We start from the raw sequence: 25,330 nt of genomic DNA on the forward strand, positions 1-25,330 counted from the left end.
AAATAGCGCGCAGCTCTACAACTGCTCGGCGCCCGCGCTCCTCCGGGGTCCCGCGGCTCTCCCTCCGCGCACGTTCCCCGTTCCCCGGCGGCGGGGCCGGGAGCGCTCCGCACCCACCGGCGCTGCCCCGCGCTCACGGCCGCCTGGAGGCACCGGGCCGCGGCCCGCTCACCTCGCCGACATGGTATCATCCGAAACCCGTAGCCCGCTACGGCGTGGTATATCCCGGCGCGGGAGGCGCTTCCCCCGGGCCGGGCGCGCCCGCCGCCCCCCAGCCCCTCTTCCCTGGCGCTGCCAGAGGAACAAGGGCGCGCCCGCCGCTCCCTCTCTTTGTGTGCGAGCGAGGGAGCGCGCGCGGGCGGGCCCGAGACACAGCGCGGAGGAGGGCGCGGGGCAGCGCGGCCGGGGAGCGGCGCGGGCGGGCGGCGGAGCGGAGCGGAGCGGAGCGCGCCGCGGGGGCGGGGGAAGGTGGAGTGAGGAGCGCGGGGCGGCGGCGGCGGCGGTAGGGCGGGGGGGTGGGAGCGAGGGAGGAAAGGCGGGCGGCTGCTGGCGGCGGATAATGATGGCGTGGTGCGCGCGGCCGCTGGGCGGCCGGGAGCGCTAAGGGGAAGGAGGCGGCGGGACCCCCGCCCCCAGGTAGGCTGGCTCGGAAAGTTTGGGGCGAAGTACCGGGGCGGCTCCGCTGCGCGCCCCGCAGGCCCCGCGGCGCAAAGGCGTCGCCACGGGGAAGCCCCAGCTTGGGGCCGAAACTTGCGGCTTCCCCGTTCCGGGCGGCGCGGGGCGCCCGGGCCCCTCCGTCCCGCGGTGCGGGCAGCGGGGTCCGGCCGGGCCCGGCTTCCCCCGGGCGCCAGGAAGGGAAGGGAAGGGCCGGCGCTGCCCCCTCCCCCGCCGCCCGGCCCGGCCTGGCCCGGCCCGGGACGGCCCTTGGCGGAGGGGTGGCAGCCGGAGGGGGCGGGGGGCCGCCGGCCGCCGCCGCCGCATCCCCCTCCGGAGCTGCCAGGTCGGTGCCCGGGCGGACGGGCAGCAGCTGGTTCCCCGCGTCCCGGCGGACACAATGGGGTTTATCCGGCGGGGAGGTCTCGGGCGACGTTTCCCACCCCGAGTTTCGAATTCGTGTCACACGCCGGCGAGGCCCCGAGTTAATGGAAACTCTCTGTCTCTCTGCAGATGGCTCTCCGGATACCGCGGTCCGCGCTGGGGATAACACCCGATGTAACCATTCACGCGCTTTGATTTCTTTCTCTCCCCTGCACTCCATTTCAGTGCAAGCGGGGAAGCTGGCTGAGTGAAAGGCTGCTTTTGGGATCTTCTGTGGGATCTGCTCTGCCTGCTGTTGGAGGGTGGAAGCTTTGTGCTAAGGAGCCGTTCTTCCCATTCTTCTTCAGGAGTCGAGGGAGCTTTCTCTTTGACAATGATGAAAACTGAAGGCAAGGGGGAAAGGACTTTAAGAAGTGCATCACCACACCGAAATGCCTATAAATCTGATTTCCATGCTATCAAATGCTCTTTTGATGGTGTAAACAATCCTGATAACACTTCCAGTAAAACAGGCTTGCATCAGAAGCTGAACACCTCTTCCAATGGAGGGGGAAATGACCCACACAGTCGAGGCAGAGCTGCCACTTATGGCAATAGAGTACACAAGATCAAAAATATGTTTCTGCAAATGGGAAGCTCTTCTTCCACAGCCTCTGAAAGCAGTCCACCTGCTGAGACCAAATTAATCAGCCGGGCCACGGCAGCAGAGTATGGACCTTCTCCAGGTAGCCCATCTTTTCTCATTGTCCAAAAAAATAATCTTCTTAATACAAGCACCAGCCCCTGCAGCAGTCCTGTGGATTCGTTATCTGTGCCTTCTGCTGCCGACAGGGTTGTCCGTAGCAGTGATGAGGCAGACTTGGACAAAGTTGCCCTGGCAGAAAAATTTTCAGAGACTAGGAAGCTTTTTGAGAGGAATATAAAACAGCGGAGCTCGGTGGACAGATACTCCCCCAGCAAATGTGAAAGAAGTGAAGATAAGAGGAGACGTGGTTCAGCTTCTGATTGCAGCAATGTGGTGGACAACTTCAGTTTTAATACAGAAGCGAGTCCTCCAGTTGCACTGGAGAAAGTTGAAAATCAAGGCAGTGAGGAGTTGAAACAGCAACATCCTAATAGTGGTTCTAAATCCTCCTTCCTGAATGCAGGGCCCATTTCTAGGAGGCTGGAAAGCTTTTTGGGTGACAGTGATACTGAAGAATCCAAAGAAATTTCAAAAAATGATAGTCCTCCGAATCAGGACCCTTTGAGAGGCCAGGAGAGTTTGAATTTGCCTGCTGTTGCTGAAGGATGTCTGGAGAAGGGTGTGTTCCCCAAAGTGCTTGGGATCCGCAGAGATGAGCCGAGTGAGGCTCTTGGAAAAGACAAAAGGGAGCAACTGGTACTTGAGAGAAGCCTGTGGGATATGGGCAGTGTGCCCGGTCAGGAGGCTCAGCACAGATCAGATAGTGTTTCCTCCTCAGTTTCCCCCACAGAGGGGACTTGCACAGAGCTGGTTGGACAAAATGAAACCTCAGGGCATGAAAATGAAGGTTTGGAGAGAGATCACGTTGTTCAAGAGGATCAGATGCTCATATGTCAAGTACAGGAAGGGGAGAGGAGTGACTATGCCTTGGAAGTGATAGAAGAGTCTATGGATGGCAGCAAGACCAGTTGGGAAGAAGAAAGAAATGGGTTGTCTGTAAGAGATGGTCCAGTTACACGCATTCAGGACGTTCTAGAGCAGGAAGAGGATACTGAAGAAGAGGAGCAAGTGTTGGAAAAGCAAAGTGAGGACTTCAGTGCTTTTGGAATAGAGAATGCAGCTTTTGATGGTGACAGGGATACAGAGCCAGAAAACCAAGAGCCTGAAGGCAAAGAAATTTTGGAGGGAGAGGATGCGTATATGTATGACAGTGAATATGAGGAGTTTCCTGGGCTTTCTGAAGAGGAGGATCCTGATCCAGACCGAAAAGTCAAGTTCTCAACAGCTCCTATCAAAGTAAGTACATTTGAATTGTCTTTATTTTTTAATTGTTTTGCAGTCAAAAATACTCAGGAAATACATTTTGTGGTTTTTTTTTTTCAGAGTTCCAGAAACCCTTTAAAAAGTGTTACGTTTACAGCTTTTATTTAACAGTAAATAAGAGAAAAGTTACATGTTCAGAAAATTTATAAATTAGTCACAAGTGATTTCTTAATTACAGCAGCTTCATAAGATAGTGTAGTGGAGCACGTGAGATTTTACTTGCCAGACATTTTCAGGACCACAAATGTTTTAGACATAGATATGAACACATGACCTTTAATAGTTGCCTTCATTTGTTTAAAATTGAGTTGTTGCATTAGGAAGAATTTTTTTCAGTTTTACTTTTTGTAAAAAAGTTTTTAAAAAACCCAAACAAAATAACAAAAAAACCCATAGCAAACTTTCAGATTCAACTTCAGACTTGGTTATAGAATTAACTATAAGAAAATATGAAAGACTGATTCGTGTTATTTAAGATCCTAGAATTCTCTCTAATAATAACCATATATATGTTATTTGGTTTTAATACTGGATTGGTGAATAAGCCGTAGGAGTGTTAACATGAGTATTTTGGAATCACGGAAGTTGCAGGAGTGGAAGTTACAAGGCAGACTGGGTAATGAGAAGTAGTGTAACTTACAACTCTAACAAATGAAAAAGATTTGTATGTTTGATCTTCCCTCACCAAAATACCCACAAAATAAGTTGTTCTACAACTTGAACTGTGTTTACCCGTAGTCTCTTGCAGATTTGAATTATTCTAGTCCCTCTTAAACTTTGGGAGAAGAATTGGGAGATGCAGACCAGGATGGAATGGGAAACAGTCCAGGCTTTCTTAAGCATACTTCACTTCTACTGTTATATGTATGAAAAATGTCATCTTTATTAAACAGCTTTTACACCTTGTTCATACAGTCAAGACTTGCTTTTACTGATCAGAGGGATGTAAAATTCTATTGACTCTTGAATTTCCCACAGTGGAGAGCTGTAATTTCCCAGTTTGCTAAACACACACCAGTGCTGTACCCCAGAAAATGTTCTGGGTGTGGCAAAATGTGAGTTTTGTTGCACGTGGGGATTTTTTGTAGTCTCTCCATGGACAGGCTGACTTTATATGGCTTTCTTGTAGATGATGCTGCTTTAGTGGTGACCTGGAGCAGTGAAGGGGAGAGTGCTGGTATTGAAAACTGCATAATGAGTCTGATGAGGGCTGGGAGAGTGCCGGAGGGGCATCAGTCCATTTCCCCTTGCATTCGTGCACTGAATGTCTGAGGAAAGTGCAGTATAGAGTCTACTGTAAATGTGTGTTGAGTGACTCTCTGCTGTAGGCAGGGTTTTACTGATCATTGCTGAAATCCTACTGAAGCAGGGGCTGTTAACAGACTGCCGCTTTCTCTGTGATGTTTATGCCAGACATAGTTGAAAGCATTAGTAGAAATCTCAGTGCCAACCGTGATGGAAGCTCTCATGTAGACAAAACACAGTTTTTTGTAACAAGCACTGTTCAAATATAGCTGCTTCTCTGAAAGCCACAGGAACCAACCTGCACCAGATTATCATTTACACAACCAAGAGATGAATGTTTAGTAGCAACTATTAGCAGTTTTCCAGAAAAAACAACGCAGTTCTTGCCATAATGCCCCACTTGGATTTGCAGAATATAGTGTCCTTAATAGCAGTATGATCACTGAATATACTTTTTAGGGCCCTTAAATAGAATCTTGTGATCCTTGCCTTTCTTTATCCCCTTTCAATGATACTTGGCTATATCTTCCCTATTTTGGGTATAGGGATGTCTTTCTATAGGTCATTTTCAATAGGTTTTCCCTCTTTGTTCCTCATGCCTAAGCAACGATTTCTTTTCCTATGTCTGCCTTTTTGCTTCATGTTTTCTATGATACTTAGTGGAAATAAGTCCTGGTATATGGTTTTTGAGGTTTATACTCTGTAAAATAAAGAATTCCAACTTTTTTTTTGCTTACCCAAAATTTTCTTTAGTTGTGTACCTTTAATACCTCATTAGCCTTTTAGAAAATCCCAGTTTTACCTCACAGAAGGAAATTTCTCTGTCTGACTTTCTGTGTAGATTTTAGTGCATCTTAAATTGGAAGAGAAAAAAATCTGAGTGGTAGCTAGATTATTCCTGGTCCCCACCACAGCTTAGAGCATTGCCATAGTGAGAAATGCATCCTAGTAACTTCCTTTTTCAGCTTTATTTATACTAATAAGTTTGACTAAAATGTGAGTGCCATTTTCAGACCTTCATAGGCACTAGAGGAGAAGGTCTGTGTTCCTCCTTATAGATGCTACTGAGAGAGGCCAGCCTGGCCTTGCATGCTTGCTGTTTTCCCTCTGCACCTCTCTGGTGTTTACAAAAAAACATCTGTGTCTCTTGCAGTTGCTGTTTAGCAGGTGTGTGATAGAGTTGAAGAATTCAAAACATTCAGAAGGTATTGGGCATAAAAAAGCACATTCTCAGATCTTCGAGGTTCTGCAGTGATGGAGCTCTGACCATTGTACTTGATATACACAAAAGAGAAGTTGGATATGTGTGTAGGTAATGCATATAACTTAAGCACAGGCACCTTAGAAACAATATTTATGCTGCAGGAACAAAGGGAACGTGATTAATATTTGTGCTTCAAAATTGCTAGTCAGTTGTAAAATTGGCAAGGCCTTTGAGTAAAAGGAGGAGACTATGCAGCTCCCAGGGGATGTGGAAGGGAGCTAACTCTGTTAGCACTGCATCTGACCCATGATAGAGATCCATGATTGTTGACATCTGTAGCAGGGCTTAAGAACATAATTTGATCTGATAATTTCAGGAAAGATGGAACATAATTACACAAATACTCCCATTATTTTGTGTTGCCCTGTGCCTGTGAAAGCAAGCACAGATGAGACTTTTTAAAAGAAATGTTTCAATTCCATAGAAACTGGTGATAAATGACGTGTGGGAAGATTTATGTGCTGTGGGTAACCCAGCTCTCTTTAGTCCTGCTGCTGTTTGATCTTTGCAGACCTTAAGGCACACTATGTCCCGGTTGCTTATTTTATCTACAGTAGTTGAAAGAGTGATGCTGTGCAGTTATTAGCAGAACTTTGCAGAGTGGGTTTGTATTATGGTACCTGAGCAATTTTTAGTCTCTTGTTGCCACATATGAAGCCAGTAAGGAATGTAAAGCACACTCAGCTGCCCAAGGTATTTGCAAGGGAACTGAATTTGTCTTTGTCTTGAAGTTTGTTGAATAAACTGTGTAAACAATCAGCATTGCACAGCGCAAAGAACATCAGGTAACTGCTGTCATCCCTTTATATTTCATTTGCCTTTGTAATGTAGACATTACTTTGAAAGGCTCTAATTAACATAAATGTAATGACTGAGTGCTCTTTGAGATTCATAATTTTGAAATATTTAGTTGGGAAAACAAATGCCTGTTTTCAAATTGGCTTCTTGAGTTGTTCTTACCTCTGACTATGTCAAACTTTGTCCTCAAAACCTTTAATAGTACAGTGACTAACTTCTGCAATGATTTATGATCCTTAGAAATTCTGTAGCTCAGGTAAACTGAAAAGATAGTACAGCTACTGTTTGCTTCCGTAAGTCTGTTTAATTATCAGTGTTATCTAGTTCATGTTTCGTGGGAGTGGCTGTTCCCACCTTTTTGTGAATGATAATACATTTTAAGATTTAGTCAAGAACACAGTTCAAAAAAACCCAAACTAAACAAAACCCAAACCTTCATAAAGGCGTTACTTTTGTATTGTCACAGTTGAACAGGAGCTTAAATTTATTTCTTAAGGAAACTGAAAGCAGTTTCGTAGTTTGTGCATTGTCCTGACCAGTCAAATATCAGCTGCTTCTTAGAGAATATGGAAATCCTTTATAATATTGCCATTTGTCTTGCACATCAGAATAGATCTGTTTTACGTGTAGCTGGGCACAAATGATAACATTGTTCAGGCTGGCCTACTCTTCAGTCTTTTTATTACAAAACTACTTACTGTGGAAGTTAATGAAGCACTAAATGAAGATAACCTTGAATTAGACTTCCTGTATGACAACATATCTGTAAATGCTTACCACTTTTAGGAGATGCACAAATTTTCTAGGTCAATGCGTAGATTCTTGAATACTCATTGAATAACAATGTTGTAGAGTAGTGCTTCAGCTTCATACAGCCTCTGATTTTTGAGCTGTTAACTTCTGTACTTATGATGTCATATACTGAAAGGGATACAAAATACACTAAGTAGTAGAAGATACCCAAACCCTGGAGTTTCTTCAGTAATTAGAAAATTGATGACTGGTCAATTGTTTGTCAGCCATTGCTCAAGCACTTCAGTAAAATACTTCAGTGGCGTTAAGAAACAAGTATGTGATGTGGATGTAGGTTGATGTAGGAAAGTAGAGATTTGATCTGAAAGTAGATTTAAACAGAATTGACTAATATGTGGGAAGTTGTCTGGTCTTTTTTCTTGACGCAAATAACATGAGTGCATTTCCATTGTGCTTTGTTTGGGAGCTTTTGCAATGACAATTTTCTTGTTGTAACTGATAGATTTGATTTATTTTGGAACTCTGTTTATCAACATTACAACATTAGTAACTTAACATCATAACAACTTTTCTTCATGTTATTATCACAAACTCTTCATGGTACTTTTCAGTGACATTTTGCAAAAAGTAACCCTGTTTTGTTCTGCCTGCATCTGAGAGTGTGGCATTCCTACTGGTTAACAGTATGGGATGTTAAAAACATGGATATTACCTGGAGGAAGAAGGTACATATTTTCACACGTGTGAAATTTTTTTTTTGGGGGGGGGGGTGAGGAAAGATAATCTTTAAACTCTTACTGAAATTTCAGTCTTCACGTAAGTTAAAAGTTTATTAGGCCTAAATGCATTTAGTTCTGTGTATGGGTTTACCTGGGTCAAAAAGTCCAATATTTCTGATGCCTTTATGGTCCTTATGCTGTTTTGATTCCATGACGGTTGTTCAGCTCTCCAGAAAGAAGCCCTTTCAACTCAAGCTGTTGTCTTTTTTTTTTTTTTTTTAATATCATACATTCTCTGTTTAGATTTTTAGGAAATATTTGATATGTAAGTTTTACAATAGTAGATTGATTTGGCATTTCAAGAGTCTTTGGATGAGAGTCCAGAAAGTGCCAGGACATGGGACTGTGGAGCAGAAGTCTAAATTGGAACAGAAAAAATAAAGAATTTCTTTTTATGTCATGGCTCACTGCTGTAGCAGCTTGACTCTTTACTTTAATATGGCAGTGTATTTCTGAATTATTGCACAGATGCAGTTAGATAACATGTGCATTTGAATTGGAGATAGCTAGCTTCAAGAACAGGGCATCTTGTGCTTCTTACTAGCTGACCTGTTTGATGTATTTGATTATGCTGTAAAACTATGGAAAAATAAGAGAATGCTGAGATTATGGAGGTCAGGTGAGGTTATCACCTGCCCATCCTCACTCCTTTTTCAGTTCCTCCAGCTTCTAACTAGCAGTGCTAGCAGTTTCACTTGGATTTGATAGGGAGGAAAAAGAGGTTTTTAAAGGTATTTTTAAGGTACTTCTTGGTTTGCAGAAAATTAGCACTTGTATCAGAGTTGTGGATTCACCTGCTTGCTTGAGGGCATGCAGCTTTAGTTTAAATTGCTTGTTCGTTTTGACTTAATGTTAGCTGATCACTATGTGTGCCCAGCCTGTGCTGTGTTTTTCTCTGAATAGCTGTGGGGAACAGGAGGGAGGAAAGACGGTGAATAGGAGGCACTTGAGGGTTTCATGGATGATACAGTCAGAAGAAACACTGAGGAGGTGTTGAAGGTCAGCAAAGATAAGCACATTTATGGGAGACAAGTTCATTAGCTCAACAGCTAAGCTGCTGAAAGATTCAGTGTCTTTTTGATGATGATTTCTGTTATTAGCATCTGAGAATACATGACCTAGGCTAGTAAAGAATGAACAGGCAGTAGCTGAAACTTGTTTCAAGTTTACCTTTGGAGAGATGGAAAACTTAATTATCCCTTTCCATATAATTCTAACATAGAAGGTGAACACTAAGAGGGACATCAGTAAAAAGATGTGTGCCTCTATTAGCTGAGTACGCATTTTGTAACCTTAAGATAAAGGTGCAGTGTTGCAGAATTTTTACAGGGTTCTTATATTTTTATTGAGTAGGAAAGTATTATGCAACATGGCAAATTCTTTACATTTATTTCTCCATCATTTTCTTCTATAACCCTCTGATGCAACTTGGCATAGTGAGATGACCCTTTTCGAATTTGGGGTATTGATCATTGCTAATGACAGTATTAATGCAGATTAGTTAATTGAGTTGGTTAGGTGTAACAGGGTTATTTTGTTGTTGTTTCTTCTTATGGTCTTTAGAAAACAGTCAGATGGACACTATTTTTGTGTTAGTTGTTATTCTTTTGAAGTTCCCCATACCAATTTGCTTGCTGTTTAAATTCGATCAGGTCAAGATTTCTGTTTTGGTGAATACTAAATAAATACACATATCTATGTGGATTACCAGGTGTGAACTGATGGGTACCAAGACACCTGTGAAGCTTATGGATGTTCGTAATTGAATCACTCTCTTTATAATCAAAGTCAAGGAGCCAAGATTTTTTGGGGGTGCCCCCTTTTATGTGGTATTGTGAGTAGTTTTTTGATTGTGAGTAGTATTTTGATCATATCCTATTTATTTTGAAGTCTTTCAGTCTCTGTCAGTCAGAGAGCAATGCCACCTCAACTGGTGGAGGAGATGGTGGAGGAGTATGACCAGGTCACAGATGGAGATCATGGATCTTCTCTCAACTTCTTCTTTGAATGTCTGAAATGAAAGAAAATCAGTGCTCTGCATCTGAATGGATGCTGTTCTCTGGTTTCAATATTTCTTCCACTGGGATTTAAAAATTAAATACCTGAAAGTGAGAGAATGTCTCCTTCTCGAGTAGGTAGCATAACCTGACTGAAATAGATGCTGTATTGGCTGTCTTGTTCTCTAGCTGGCTCCACTGATTTTGCTCCTGCAATGAAATACGGAACTAGAGAATAAACTTTACTGGTTTTATTAGATAGAGAATTAGGTAGAGAATAATGAGCTTGGCTAAAAACCTGGTTTATTTATGATTAAATTGTCTATATGAAATTGTCTGTACTGTAGATCCAAGGCAAGGTTTCACTTATGTAAATTGACTTGGCTGGGGCTTTTAAGTCATACAGAGCTGCAAGATCAAAGACATAAATGTGTGCAGCCTGCCTGTATATCAACCTGTTCAACAGTTGCTAACTATTCTGAAAACTTTTTGAAGAAGAGTAAAGGTGTGCGAGATATTTCTCTGTGCTGATTCTGTAATGCTTTTATAGCATCAATTGACTTAAATTAGATATAGACACTTTTCACTTAAAATATAAAAAGTAGCGGTAATAAAATACTAACCATGTAGCTTTTGGAAATAGAGGGAAGAATGGGTAGTGGTAACAAGATGTCTACTTGAACTGAAGAGGGAGATTGTAAGAGTAAACTGTAGAGTGTACATTATGCTTCAGGTCTACTTCAGTGCTGCTCTTTCAAATGATTATTCATGTTTGCCTGGGCACTTCGCATTTTGCCAGGCATCACAAAGGCCATCAATTTGGAAAGCAGAAACTGTTCACTATTAAATAATTTTCCCTGAGCTGTAACTTGTGTTTCGAATGTTTGGCTTTACTGAGTGTCAGTGAACTTGCCCGTTCCAAGTGAGCCCCATGTTTCAGAAGTGAGGTGAACCAAGGGGTGTAGCCGTGGCTGGGTGTGGAGTCCAGCCAGGGTGTCAGTAACACTCCAGAGCCTCTCTCAGCTGGCAGGTGTTACTGCCTGTGCAGGTGCTCTGAGGCTTTCCAGCAAATACTGCAGTATTACATGAGAATTTTAAAATGATGCTGATATTGCTTCTGTTCCAAATAGTTGAAAGCCCTTCTGGGCAGTTACTGATTTCTTAATCTTACTGCAATTACTTCTATAATGTTCTGCTTTTCATCGGGCACAAACAAATCTATATACTAGAAATGAATGTGGCAGTGGAGGTCTTCGGACAGTGGTTTATCACTCTGTAGCACTTACATGCAAGCACATGGTAAGTTAGTGTTTGCCCTTTAATAAAATTAATATTCTTCTAAAACTAACATAATACTTAAGTTGACCTTTTTATGGTCTGTGAAGAGTTTGAAGTAAGTGAGGTTGTCATTTTTCTGTGATAATGCTGTTTTCTGTGGTAGCACTAAGATGATAAAATGGAGATTTTTAGTTCTCTGTAGTTACAGGAACTCAACAGTAGGATCTCTTAGACAGTAGGCTGCATTGGTGTTCTTTGAGTGCTGACCTTGATGATGTTGATATTAACACCTTCATAGAAGGTGCAAAACTGAGTTGTTCATGTTCAAAAATTTGTTCATTTTCCTGGTGGAAAAAATGCAGCTTGTTCTGTCTCCAAATAAATATGTATGTTCAAGCACGAAGTATATTTGAAAATTTACAGTTGTATGTCTTAACAATTTAATTAAAGTAGTTCTTAAAAATTCAGCCCTCTAACAGAATTATTTTTGATTCAAATTAATTTTATTCATTCTGAAGGAAAAAGGTCTTGACTGTAAAAGGAAATTATTTTTTCAGATAGTTTGACAGATTAAAAAGTTATTAATGTTAGGGCAACCTGGATATATAACAAGCTATGATAAAAGGCTTGTAAAATTCACATGGTTTCCACAGTAAAATTAATCTCTTTTCTCCTATGTCATGACAATCACTTGTGTTTGCTAAATAATATCTTTTAAAAATACTACTTACACACTAATAATTTTATGATCTCTGGCTAGCAGTGGCTTCTGAATAGTAAGATTAGAATTTCTTTTGTCTGTAATGCATTTGATTCAGTGACTAAACCCTGCCAGACACAGTGCAGGGATGAACATGTTTAGCTTTCTCATCAATCTTCTAAACTGTGAACTTATATTACTTATTATCCACATTTTAACTGTGTATAAATGTTACTTTTGCTACTTTGCGAGGACAGCTTGCTGAGCTGTTTTGCATTTTCTATATTAGTAACAACATTTTTACCATTTCTGTCTCATAAAAGATGAATATCATGTTATGATTCCACATGTACACAATAAAAATTTCTGTCTTTTTCCCTTGACTCTTTGGTCATAGTTTTTGTAGTGTTCTTTTGCTTTTCTTTCTGTTATTGCAGTGTTTGGCTTCTGGTTATAAGTTTTGGTTTTCCTCTGTTCCTTGTAAATTGATGTTTTTCTTAAAAGTCTGAAGTTAGGAGGGGGGTATATTGTTCTTACCATTTTGAAATGGGACTACCTTTTTTTAGTTGTGAGGTTGTGGTTTTTAGAATATTATCTAAATGTTCTCACACACTTTCATCTGTTACTTAAAAGTATGAATTCTTTCTCTTAGTGAATTATTCAGAATTGATTTCAGCTAAGCTTTACTTAAAAAGCTGCAAAAACTATGCATAAATATTAGTAGTCTTCATTTGCATAGATATGTTTGTGCTATTGTTTTATTAATAACAATTATAAACATCACTGGAACCTAAGGGACCACTAGTTTGAAATTCTATTATCCACTCCCAGTAGATGATCAATTCCTATGATCAATTTTGTATCAAAATTAGCAAATTCCATGAGACTCCTAAGTACGGTTCTATTACTTTTAAGTTGGAAAAATAATAAATAATTTTTAGAAGTTCTAGAAATGTTTTAGTGCTGGTAGCCCAAGACTTGCAGCATATGTAATGCTATTGCTATGGTGCAACTTTGCTTCCCCCAAATTTCTAGTGCTTTATAAATTGTTGTGCAAGGAATTAGTCATCCCTGCGGTAATGTAATTCTTCAGAAGATAGTGGCTACTTGCATCATCTTCTGCTTTGTGAGTTAGACCACTGAGTTATAAAGAATAAGGAAAGTATAGTTGTCACTGTCTCCCAAATGAACTCCTGCCATTGTCCACATTTTGCTCATTCAGCCATTTGACAGTTAGTGACCTTTGACATTTTAGTCATACTATTAAGACTAGATTATATGTATACTAATTTATAAGCAAACTTGATATTTTTCATGCCCTGGTATTTGATTTGTTCTCAAGAACTCAAATATTCTCACTAAGAAATTATTACTTGTTCCCTCATGAACTTCCTTTTTATTATCAGTTTAAAATTCATCTTATTATAACTTGACTATATTTTTAGAGAGATTGCTTTTTCTATTGGGATGGAAAGGAAGCAAACTAGACTGGTTTTGTTCCAAAGGGAGAATAATGCTTCATGAAATGTCCTATTTACTGATTTGGGGACTAAGAAGGGTGATTAAAGAACTTGGGAACTTGGCCACCTTTTTCTGATAATAGTAGAGTAAGGGTACTTTAGACCATTTAGATGGTTTTCTTTGTCTGTTTTGCAGATTTATTCTGTAAAGTTCATGGAAGACATACTGTAAGTGTGACCCTTGTTGTCCAGTTGTGTCTGGTTGTTTCCTACTGATGTCTGTAAATAGTCAAAAGGTGTTTATTAACCTTTATGCAAGATTTAGGAAGAACAACTTTTGTGTTAAAGTTCCTTTATTGGGGGAAACATAAGACTTCTGAAAGTGGGCTTCTTCCTTCCCTTTAGTGGATCTAATCATGCTTACTTGACCGACTATATGGCCATGCCACGTTTCTGGAGTAGATGTTTTGCAGGGTTTGGGAAGAGTGTGTGAAACTGATCTCCAGCTGGAGTCTGAAGGGAAAGCAGTAACTCCCCATGGGAAATAGTGTAACTATTAGTTGCTTTTTCATAACCTGTTTCAATAACTGCTTTTCTGTGTCTGAGGCTACTGCCATGCAGAGCTAACACATATACCAGTGAATGTAAATTCACAGGGAAAATGTTAATTACGGTTAATGTTGTCTTACTTACATGATTGCAGTTACTTGTCTATGTAGTCTTAGTGGCAAAATACAAAAATTGCAGAAATTTAGTAGGCCAGTGTAAATGAACTTTGTGTCAGCACTGCATGTTCTTGATTAGGGAGATGGCTACTGCAGCTGCAGTCCATAACTGTTTTTTGTCTTACAGTGATGTTGAATAAAACACTCGGTGCCTGCAAAACATTTAGCAGAGAAACCTTGTTTTTAAAGATAAGCGGGGTGGTATATTATTTTTCCTTTTTTCCCCTAAGTTATTAATTTAAATACAGTCAATGAACATGCTGATGTTTAAAATTAACCCTGTTACATGTACCTCATTCTTCCTTTGTAGATTTCTGCCTTAATTTGTGTTGTTTGTTTATCTCTTTATTTTTAACAATCCAGAAATTCAGTTGGAGTGATTACTAAAAATAGTAATGTATGTAGCAAGGCATTTCCTTTTCCTGGGAAACTGCGTGATTCCCTTGCAAAATCAGAAAACTACATCTGTTTGAAACACTGCAATTGGCAGATGGTGTGGGGGGAGGGAAGAAGAGAGGAAGGATTTGGTGGAATGTAGTCCTAAAAAAAAAAGTCACACTGTATCAAGAGGAGATAACTGATTTCTTTTAACTGTTTTGTACATTTACAACACAAAATGTGTTTATGAAATTGTTTTGAAACTTTTAAAATGTTACTTTTGTGCAAGTTGAAAACTATCTGACAGCAGCAGTATTTACTAAACCGATAGTTGTTTAGAAAATGAGATCTCTGAAAGTACCACTTTAATTTCCTTACTGATTGTGATTGTCTTTCAATTATATGATGTTTGAAAGGAGGTGAGAAAACATTAAAAAAGTTTTCTGTTACCTTTCTTAGGTTTTCAGTACTTACTCAAATGAAGACTATGATAGACGTAATGAAGAAGTTGACCCTGTGGCAGCCTCAGCTGAGTATGAACTTGAGAAAAGGGTGGAAAAGATGGAAGTATTTCCTGTGGAAATTGAAAAAGGTGCAAATCAAACCTTGGAACATTTGCAATAGATACTATGTGAACAAAAGATAAAACCATTTAAAACTATATTCCCAGTACTTAGCTCTTGAATTTTTGAACGTTTGTCTAGGCTTTAATTGTGTGGCTATTTCTGTTGAATTTGGTGAATGTTAACTGGACAGGCCTCTGCTAAGTGCAAATTGTCATACTGAATTGAAGTTAGGAACAAAAATGCTCTTAGTACTATCTAAATATAAAATATGTTGTCTTTTTTCAGGGTTTTTTTGGGTTTTTTTGTGTGGAAGGACTTGAAATGCTTTGAAACAACTCAGTACTGCTAACTGTTACATTATGTGTCATGCAACTAATGTTAGATTTTTGAATCCCTTAGGTGACAGGGGTCTGGGCATCAGTATCATTGGAATGGGAGTTGGTGCTGATCAGGGACTGGAAAAACTAGGTATTTTTGTAAAAACAATAACAGATGGTGGAGCTGCTCAGAGGGATGGACGGTGAGTTTTTTTTATTGAATTGATTATGCTTTTTACAAATTTGTTACTGATCCCAATTGCTTTTATTAGATATGCTGAATACTGTGAATAAAAGTACAAAAGCTGAATGCAGTTGAGTGATTATTACATTCCTGCTTTATCTTAATTTTTAAAAAAATGGGGAATTATTTATTATAGGACATTTTTGAAAAGTAAGTGTAGATCTGCTTACAGCATGGGTAAGAAAAGGTTGGCATGAGCCCTTGTGTAGAAGCACCACAAAATCGTGTTAATACCCCAGGACACCAATCACTGTGTAAATAGTATAAAAGATATCAAGTCTAATACTGTGTAAATTTTAATTTGTGATTTGCATAGTAACTGAGGATCAGGATTCATTGTTTTTAAGCAATGAATTTCAATGAGCTCAGAATTTGTCATTATAAATACTAGTGAGTTTTAAGTGATATTTGTCAGAAATACTTCAAGCCAAAATATTATTATTATTTAACTGATAGCTAACCATTTATTTATTTTGCAGAATTCAAGTAAATGATCAGATTGTTGAGGTTGATGGCATAAGTCTGGTGGGAGTTACTCAGTTCTTTGCAGCCACTGTATTAAAGAACACCAAGGGCACAGTGAGGTACGTACGTTTTTTATGAAATAACACTTCGGTTTTGTCATTTTTCATTCATGGAGAATACAAAACCATAATATGAAGAATTTGCAAGGATTCTATGGAAGGCAGCAGTATGGCAAACTCATTTCTTAAGCATATCTAATGATTTTCTGCTGGAAGATAATTTGTTTTTCTCCTGTAGGTTTCTGATTGGGAGAGAGAAGCCAGGGGCTGAGAGTGAAGTAGCCCGTCTCATTAGTGAGACCTTAGAGCAAGAGAGATGCCTGTATGAGCAGCACTACGCTCATGATGATACAGAGCAGGTAAAACATCCTACAGACTTACATGTTTTTAAAAGTACATGATTTCCACTACGCACAATAACTTCTGCTAATGGAATAAATGTGGTTTTTAAATGAAACTGAAGCAGAAAAGGATAAAACAGACAACTTGTTAAAAACAGGAAAATACAAACTTAATATATTACTGTTCTTCAGGCACGTGATTTTGACTTTATCAATAATCCAAAGTATATTTTTAACTATCAGCTGTGTGTAATTGTTTTGTGCATGTTTTACTTTGCTCTCTTTTGTGGAACTTTAATGAAGGTGTTTGCAATTCATCTTTAACATTATCAGAGGTGCAAGAAAATAAAAAGGAATAGTAATTAGTCAAGAAAAGTTTTGCAGCTGTTTGGATTCCTTGATTGTGTGCTTTGGTTGTTGCTGCCATAATGCAAATGTGTGTGTGCATTACAGAATGTCATTTTTTGATTTTGTCAGGATGATGACTATGATGATGAGGAGGAGGATACATATGAGTCACATTTACATGGGAAATCTGTAGAAGTTTTTGATCTTCCTGAAAACGAAGACATTGGTTTACTACTGGATATGGATTCAGCAGAGTCTCTTCTTAAATTTAAAGAGGTGTTGTAGCAGTTTCTTGAATATTCTTTGCACTGGGGAGTATCTGAACCTTGTAGGACTTGGATATAATGTCCTTCATGTCCCTCTCATGGTTTCGGGTTTGTTTTTTCCCAACATCACCAGCAAATCTTTCTGTTTTGTCCATTGAAATGTAGATCTTCTGTTATTTTTTTATCCCAGTTTCCCTATGCATATGTACATTAAGTGGTCTGTTGATTTAAATTAAATTAAAAAAAGCCCTTGGAAATAGACATTAGAACCCAGCACCACTCTGTGCTTGTTACATCTGAACATTGCATGAGATAGATCATAGAATCATAGAATCATAGAATCATAGAATCGATTGGGTTGGAAAAGACCTCCGAGATCATCGAGTCCAACCCTTGGTCCAAATCCAGTCCATTTATTAGATCATGGCACTCAGTGCCACGTCCAATCTGCGTTTAAAAATCTCCAGGGATGGTGAATCCACCACCTCTCTGGGCAGCCCATTCCAATGCCTGATCACTCTCTCTGTAAAGAATTTTCTCCTGATATCCAACTTAAATTTCCCCTGGCGGAGCTTAAGCCTGTGTCCCCTTGTCCTATTGCTGAGTGCCTGAGAGAAGAGACCAACCCCCACCTGGCTAGAACTTCCCTTCAGGTAGTTATAGACGGTGATGAGGTCACCTCTGAGCCTCCTCTTCTCCAGGCTAAACAACCCCAGCTCCCTCAGCCTCTCCCCATAGGACTTATGCTCCAGTCCCTTCACCAGCCTTGTCGCTCTTCTCTGGACCCGCTCCAGCACCTCAATATCCTTTCTGAACTGAGGGGCCCAGAACTGAACACAATACTCAAGGTGTGGCCTCACCAACGCAGAGTACAGGGGAAGGATCACTTCCCTGCTCCTGCTGGCCACGCTATTTTTGATACAGGACAAGATCCCATTGGCCTTCTTGGCCACCTGGGCACACTGTTGGCTCATGTTGAGCTTCCTGTCAATTAGTACCCCCAGGTCCCTTTCTGCCTGGCTGCTCTTCAGCCACTCTTTGCCCAGCCTGTAGCACTGCATGGGGTTGTTGTGGCCAAAGTGCAGGACCCGGCACTTGGCTTTATTGAACTTCATCCCATTGGAATCAGCCCATCTCTCAAGTCTATCCAGATCCCTCTGCAGAGCCCTCCTGCCTTCCAGCAGGTCGACACTCCCTCCCAATTTAGTGTCATCAGCAAATTTGCTGATGATACACTCAATCCCCTCATCTAAATCATCAATAAAGATGTTAAACAGGACTGGGCCCAACACTGATCCCTGGGGAACACCACTGGTGACCGGCCGCCAGCTGGATGCAGCTCCATTCACCAGCACTCTCTGGGCCCGACCCTCCAGCCAGCTCCTAATCCAGGAGAGGGTATACTTGTCCAAGCCATGGGCTACCAGCTTTTCCAGGAGTATATTATGGGAGACAGTGTCAAAGGCCTTGCTGAAGTCTAGATAGACCACATCTACAGCCTTCCCCTCATCCACCAGGTGGGTCACCTGATCGTAAAAAGAGATCAGGTTGGTCAGACAGGACCTGCCCCTCCTAAACCCATGCTGGCTGGGTCTAATCCCTTGTCCATCCTGAAGGTGCTGTGTGATTGCACTCAGGATGATCTGTTCCATAACCCTGCCAGGCACCGAGGTCAGGCTGACAGGCCTATAGTTGCCAGGGTCCTGCTTGCAGCCTTTTTTGTGGATTGGGGTGACATTCGCCAACCTCCAATCATTTGGGACCTCCCCAGAGAGCCAGGACTGTTGGAAGATGATGGAGAGCGGTTTGGCAAGCTCTTCTGCCAGCTCTCTCATCACCCTGGGATGGATCCCGTCTGGTCCCATAGACTTGTTGGGATCCAGCTGGCTCAGTAAGTCGATAACTACATCCTCCTGGAATACAGGAGGGCTATTCAGGTCTCTGTCTCTGTCTATCTGCTCTAGAGGCCAGTTGTCCTGAGGGCCACCTGTCTTACTGCTAAAAACTGAGGCAAAGTAGGTGTTAAGTACCTCAGCCTTCTCCTCATCTTTGTTAACTATATTTCCCTCAAAGTCCAACAGAGAACTGAGGTTTTCCTTGCCTCTCCTTTTGCTATTAATGTATTTATAAAAGGACTTTTTGTTATCCCTAACTGAATTAGCCAAATTAACTTCAAATTCCACTTTTCTTTCCCTAATTTTTTTCCTGCATGACCTAGCTCTCTTCGTAAATTCTTCATAAGTAACCAGCCCTTTTTTCCACAGTCTGTAAACTTTCTTTTTATCCCTGATTTCTTTTAGAACCTCCCTATTTAACCAAGCCGGCCGTCTTCCCCTCCGGCTGGCCTTTCGGCACACTGGTATAGCCTGTTCCTGTGCGCTCAAAATTGCCTGCTTGAAGCATGTCCATCCCTCCTGGACCCCCTTGCCTTTAAGGGTTGTTTCCCAGGGTATGCCTTGAATTAGTTTTTTGAATAGGCCAAAATCTGCCCTCCGGAAGTCCAGAGTAGAGGTTTTAATGATGGCTCTCCTTACATCCCTGAGGATTGAAAATTCAATTATTTCGTGGTCACTATGCCCCAGGCGGCCTCCAACCACTACATCATCCACCAGCCCCTCTCTGTTTGTAAACAGTAGGTCTAGTGGGGCCTTACCCCTGGTAGGCTCATTTACCAGTTGAAGATGAGATGCTTCTCTTAGTTCTTCTTTGGCCCATTGCCCTTTGCATGTATTTGCTGCACGGCAGAATGGCTTTAGCTGCAGAGGAGAGCATGGGGGGCAAGTATGCCCATTCTGAATGGTCTCAAGTGTTGTTGTGAGATGTCCTTCAGGAAGACAAGATATACATATCTAATCTCTCATTTTAGTCCCTGCGGTCTTCTAGGAAATCTCTGTGTACGTAAAAGCACTTGATTCTGTAGGTAGGCACGTTTTTGGCTTGGAGGGTGTTTTTAATGGTGTATTTTTTAGAAGTAGTGGATTTGCAAACCCAATAGGGCATTCCAGACTGTGAATTGCAACTTAATATAATTGGAAATAGTATAGTTCCCTTTTCCCAAGGTTTTTCTAAAGGAGCATATTTGCTTTATTCAGGGCTGTGGGATTTAGTCAGGGATTTAAGTGGTACAGTCGTTTGGCATTTAGGGGTCCAGACTTCTTTGGTAGAATTAAGTGCCTGTCATTTTCATTCTGGGAGGAGAAAAATATACTGCAGAGAAACTGTTTTTTCAAATGCCATTTGGTGCTACATCAGCTTATTTTTGTGAAGGATTGGTGTTTTGCAGATCTCTTTAAGTTTGTTCTCTTGATAATGTTGATTATGTCATTGAGGAAGTAGAAATTGCAGGCTGTTGATCTCTAGAGAACATTTACAATTTTTCTAGGTTAAGAAGCATAATAGTAGGCTGCAGTGTCTTTTGCTAAGTGCTATATTTATTTGGGATGGAATTATATTCTCATCTAGAATCATTACTGTGCTGTTACTAACATAATCTAAATGAAGAATAGTCATGGATTCCCTAGTTTTAATTGTGTTTGGTACACCATGCCTTGCCAAAAAAAAAAAACCCCACAGGGTTACAGATGGAAAGTGAGATACAAGAAATAATTAATACTTGTTAAAAAAAATCTTTACATTTGGCTTACATGTAGCTTTTCCATTTCCAATAATCCTATAAAGATTTCTGGTGTAAAAATACATGGTTTAATTTTAAAACCAGCACGTTTATTTATAAGTGCTGAATGTAAAAATATTTAGTACTGTTAAATTTTTACTTGAGTCTGTGTACCAGTTGTCATCATAAGTGCATTGCTGCCTTGTCATTTTCCTGGCACATTGAAACATTATTTTAATCTCCTCGGTTTTCTCAATATGTAGACAACAAGGTGGGATTTTTAACAATCGGAGGTTATGTATTGATTACCGTGGAACTTTTTGGGGGGTTAATTTGAGCTAATTTTGGTTTGGTTTTGTTTTTTTTTTTTTTAATAAAAGCTCATGATTACTTCTATAATTGATAAATAATTAAGTTGACTTGATGCCACTATAAAAATGGTTTGCAGAAAAAGGGAATCATGGAGAAATTCTTAAAACTAGCATTTCACATGTAATTTTTGGTACTCATACAATTTCTTTCCTTTATTTCAGCTGCAATTAAAACATGCAGTAACAGTAGCTGAAGTGAATCAATTGAAGGAGAAAGTAAGTTTTCAAAGAGTCTTATTATTTCGTTGGGTGGTTTTTTGTTGGGTGGTTTGCTTTGGGATTTTTCTTATTTCTGTGGCTACTGATTTTACCAGGAATAAGCTGAATGGAGAAGGCAGAATCCATTTAGGCTTTAGGAACCTTCAGTGTTGTGCTAGACAGACTAAGCTGAAGAGCTACGCTCAAATTAAAAATAAGAAAAAATACAACAAAACCTACACAAACCAGTAAAAAAATCCTGGCCCCAAAATCCTCTCTGTGCCATTACAAAATGAATGATTCAGTATTACTACGTAGAGTAGCTGAATATAGTGGAGTACTGTATGAAACAAGCTCCTAAACAAATATGAGAACATTATCACTGGATAAAACTTGGCTGATTTGAGTTTAGATTTGGTTCTTGCAGACAATGGTTTGTGGCTGTCTTTCTGTTACCAGAAAGTTATTTCTGTTATCCTGTTTCCCCTCTTTCCGTCCTCAAATTTCTGACCTGCCCTGGGCAGAGAGTTTGTTTCAGCTTTTTTTTTTGGTGAGGATTCATTCAATGCTTCTGCTTGTTCTGAGAAAGGGTTTCTCATTCTTTTTTGCTACTTTTTCCACTGATGCAGATTTGTGTGTGGCCTTTTTCTGGAAATATTACTTGTGGGAGAGCAGCTTCTTTTATTCCATTTTCCATCTGTGTTGCCTTGCTCAGAAATGCATACCTTAGGACAAGCTGCAGCACATTGCTGGGAGCAGGTAGCAAGTGGGGAGGGGATAGTGCTTCAGATTGCAATAATTTTCAATAGCAGTATCTATTGGGGTCTTTTGTGCACTCTGCAGTTGTTGAGAGCTCCAAGTGTAGAGAGGCAAGGCAGACAAAACTACTTGGTGATATGATAGTTCCAGTTTTGATTTCCAACAGTGCTCTTTGTCTTTGCAGTATTCTTGAAATTTGGCCCCACTGGGTTGCCAAAAAGCTGTTAGAAATGTCGGTGTTAGTACAACTTACAGCCCCACTTTTAATTCAAGACATTCTTAGTCTTTCAACATCTCTGTTCCATCAGCAGGTGATCTTAACTGGCTTCAAAAGCAGTGATTTCCTCATTGTAAAAGTGAGGACACTTACAAACTAGGCTGTATCTTGTCTGTTTACTTTTATAATGTGGCTGCTGTCCAGCTGAAGGGGTGGCATCCCTTTCGTTTATCGAGGGAATGTTTGGTGGTTTTGTACATTAGCTCAAGGAAAGCAAACCATGTGTATCTCATCATTTATTAGGAAGACCAATGTTACAGAATCACAGAACATGCCAAGTTGGAAGAGACCCGTAAGGATCAAGTTCAACTCCTTGCCCTACACAGGACCATCCCCAAGAGTCACACCATGTGCCTGAGAGCATTGTCCAAATGCTTCTTTTGAACTCTGGCAGTCTTGGTGCTGTGACCACTTCCCTGGGGAGCCTGTTCCAGCATCCAACCACCCTCTAAGTGAAGAACCTCTTTTTAATATCCAACCTAAACCTTCCTGGATGCAACTTCTGGCCATTCCCTGGGGTCCTGTAACTGGTCACCACAGAGATCAGTGCCTGCCCCTCCTCTTCCTCTCACAAGGAAGTTGTAACTGCAATGAGGTCTCCCCTCAGTCTCCTCCAACTGAACATACCACGTGCCCTCAGCTGCTCCTCACACAACTTCCCCTCAAGGCCCTTCACCACCTTCGTTACCCTCCTTTGGACACTCTCTAGTATCTTAATGTCTTTCTTATATTGTGGTGCCCAAAACCACACACAGTATTCAAGGTGAGGCCACCCCAGTGCAGAGCAGAGTGGGACGATCCCCTTCCTCGACCAGCTGGCGATGCTGGGCCTGATGCCCCTCAGGACAGAGTTTGCCCTCCTGGCCGCCAGGGCACTGCTGACTCATATTCAGCTTGCCATTGACCAGGACTCCCAGGTTCCTTTCCATGGCACTGCTTTCCAGCATCTCATTCCCCGGTCTGTCCGTACATCTGGGGTTGCCCCATTGCAGGTGCAGAATCCGACACTTTCCCTTGTTAAACTTCATGTGGTTGGTGATTGCCCAGCCCTCTAATTTGTCCAGGTCTCTCTGCAGGGCCTTTGAGGGAGTTAACAGCTCCTCCCAGTTTTGTGTCATCTCCAAATTTGCTTAATATTCCTTCCAGTCCTTGTCTCCAAGTCACTTATGAAGATGTTGAAGAGCACAGGGCCCAAGATGGAGCCCTGTGGCACCCCAGTAGTGACAGGTGTCCAGTCTGATGTTACCCCGTTCACTATTACCCTCTGTGCTCGACCCGTGAGCCAATTGCTCACCCACCACATGATGTGTTTATCCACCTGTGTGCTGGACAGTTTGTCCAGAAGGACACTGTGAGAGACAGTATCCAAAGCTTTACTGAAATCCAAAAAGATGACATCAGCTGGCTTCTCTGGATCAACTAGGTGGGTTACCCTGTCATAAAAGGAAATCAGATTTGATAAGCAGGACTTTGCTCTCATGAAGCTGTGCTGGCTGTGACCAATGACTGCGTTGTCTTTCATGTTTTTTTCAATACCTCCCAGAATAATCTTCTCCATAACTTTACCAGGCACTGAGGTGAGACTGACAGGCCTGTAGTTTCCAGGGATCTCCTTCTTGCCCTCCTTGAAAATCGAGACAACATTCACCAGCTTCCAATCAGCTGGGACCCATCCAGATTCCCAAGGCCACTCAAAAATCATCAAGAGGGGCTTTGAGATGACACCAGCAGCTCTTTGAGGATTCTGGGATGAATCCTGTCAGGCTCCACAAATTTGTAGGGATCCAGCTGGAGCAGCAGATCCTGCACAATTTCAGAGTCAACTGGGAGTTGATGATTCTCTCAGTCATGGTCCTCCAGCTCAGGGCACTGAGACCCCCATGGTCCATCATCCATGTTGAAGACAGAGGCAAAGAAAACATTAAACACCTCTGCCTTGTCTCTGTCCCTGTTTGGGAAGTGACCATCCTCATCCTGTAACGGGCCAATGATATTTCTGCACTGCTTATTGCCATTAATATATTTGAAAAAACTCATTGTCCCCAACATTTCTGGCAGCTGCAACTCCAGCTGAGCCTTGGCTGCATGAATTTTCTCTCTACAGTGGCAAGCAGAATCTCTATTCTTCCCATGTCACTTGACCTTGCTTCCACTGAGCATACATTTCCATTTTATGCCTTATTTCCAAGAAAAGATGCCTACTCAGCCAAGCCAGCCTTCTGCCTGACCTGCTTGATTTCCAGCATTTGGGAATTGCTGCTCCTGTGCCCTTAGGAGGTGATGTTTGAAAAGCAACCAGCACTGATGGACTCCAGCACCTGCAAAAACGTTTTCCCAGGAGACTTTACTTACTAGTTCCCTGAACAGCCTGAAATCTGCTGTGATTATGTTCAGAGTTGAGGTTTTACTGTCACTTTTCCTCCCGTCAACAGAGGTTTTACACAACCACCAATCTCCACTTCACTGACGAGATCCCCTCTGTTGACAAGCAGCAGATCAAGGAGGGCATCTTTCCGAGTCAGCTCCCTTAGGACTGTTGTCATCCAATTTTTTAGGAGTCTTCTGGCTCGGGTTGTACCAGTTGTGTGATGCTCCCAGTTAATTTCTGGCAAGCCGAAGCCCCCATAAGGGCAAGGGCAGGTTGATTTGACAGTGTCCATCAGTTCCTCAGAGAATAATTTGTTGGCATCGTCATCCTGGACAGGAGGTGTGTAGCAGACTCCCGCAATGACATCTGCATTTTTTGTTTGTCCCTTGATTCTTACCCAGAGGCTCCCAACTGTGCATTGCCAACTGTGAGCTCCATACATTCTAACCCTTCATTACATACAGTGCCTTGCCTCTGCCTCTTCTGCCCTGCCTATCCCTCCTGAAGAACCTGTAACCATCCAACAGGGCACTCCAGTCACATATAAAATACCAGGGAAGATCATCTGGTCTCATCATTTCATTATTCAAAAAGTGGTTGGTAACAAAGTAGTAGGACAGGGAGCTTGTCTTATACAGGTTATTATTCTTTATCTCTGGTTGCCTTTGAAGGTATTCAAAATAGGACTCTCTGGAGCTAAAGATAAAGTGAGATC

At 41.5% G+C, this 25,330-nt stretch overlaps 1 protein-coding gene across 5 annotated transcripts in view; it reads left to right on the plus strand.

The window, feature by feature from the left end:
• The first annotated feature begins 1,411 nt into the window (after positions 1 to 1,411).
• The window catches only part of LOC135417153 (neurabin-1-like), a 45,321-nt gene continuing 21,402 nt past the window's right edge, over positions 1,412 to 25,330 (plus strand). For all 5 annotated transcript variants that reach the window (XR_010431939.1, XM_064660830.1, XM_064660833.1 and 2 more), the window contains exons 1-7: positions 1,412 to 3,019; positions 14,883 to 15,015; positions 15,389 to 15,509; positions 16,030 to 16,134; positions 16,313 to 16,433; positions 16,893 to 17,039; positions 21,176 to 21,229. Coding sequence is in view for 4 of the 5 variants with exons in the window: in XM_064660830.1 (XP_064516900.1) it covers positions 1,412 to 3,019; positions 14,883 to 15,015; positions 15,389 to 15,509; positions 16,030 to 16,134; positions 16,313 to 16,433; positions 16,893 to 17,039; positions 21,176 to 21,229 (2,289 nt within the window). In the remaining variant the exon portion in view is untranslated. The remainder of the gene's footprint in view (positions 3,020 to 14,882; positions 15,016 to 15,388; positions 15,510 to 16,029; positions 16,135 to 16,312; positions 16,434 to 16,892; positions 17,040 to 21,175; positions 21,230 to 25,330) is intronic.

Source organism: Pseudopipra pipra, chromosome 7, assembly GCF_036250125.1.
Source record: "Pseudopipra pipra isolate bDixPip1 chromosome 7, bDixPip1.hap1, whole genome shotgun sequence".
NCBI classification, from domain to species: domain Eukaryota; kingdom Metazoa; phylum Chordata; class Aves; order Passeriformes; family Pipridae; genus Pseudopipra; species Pseudopipra pipra.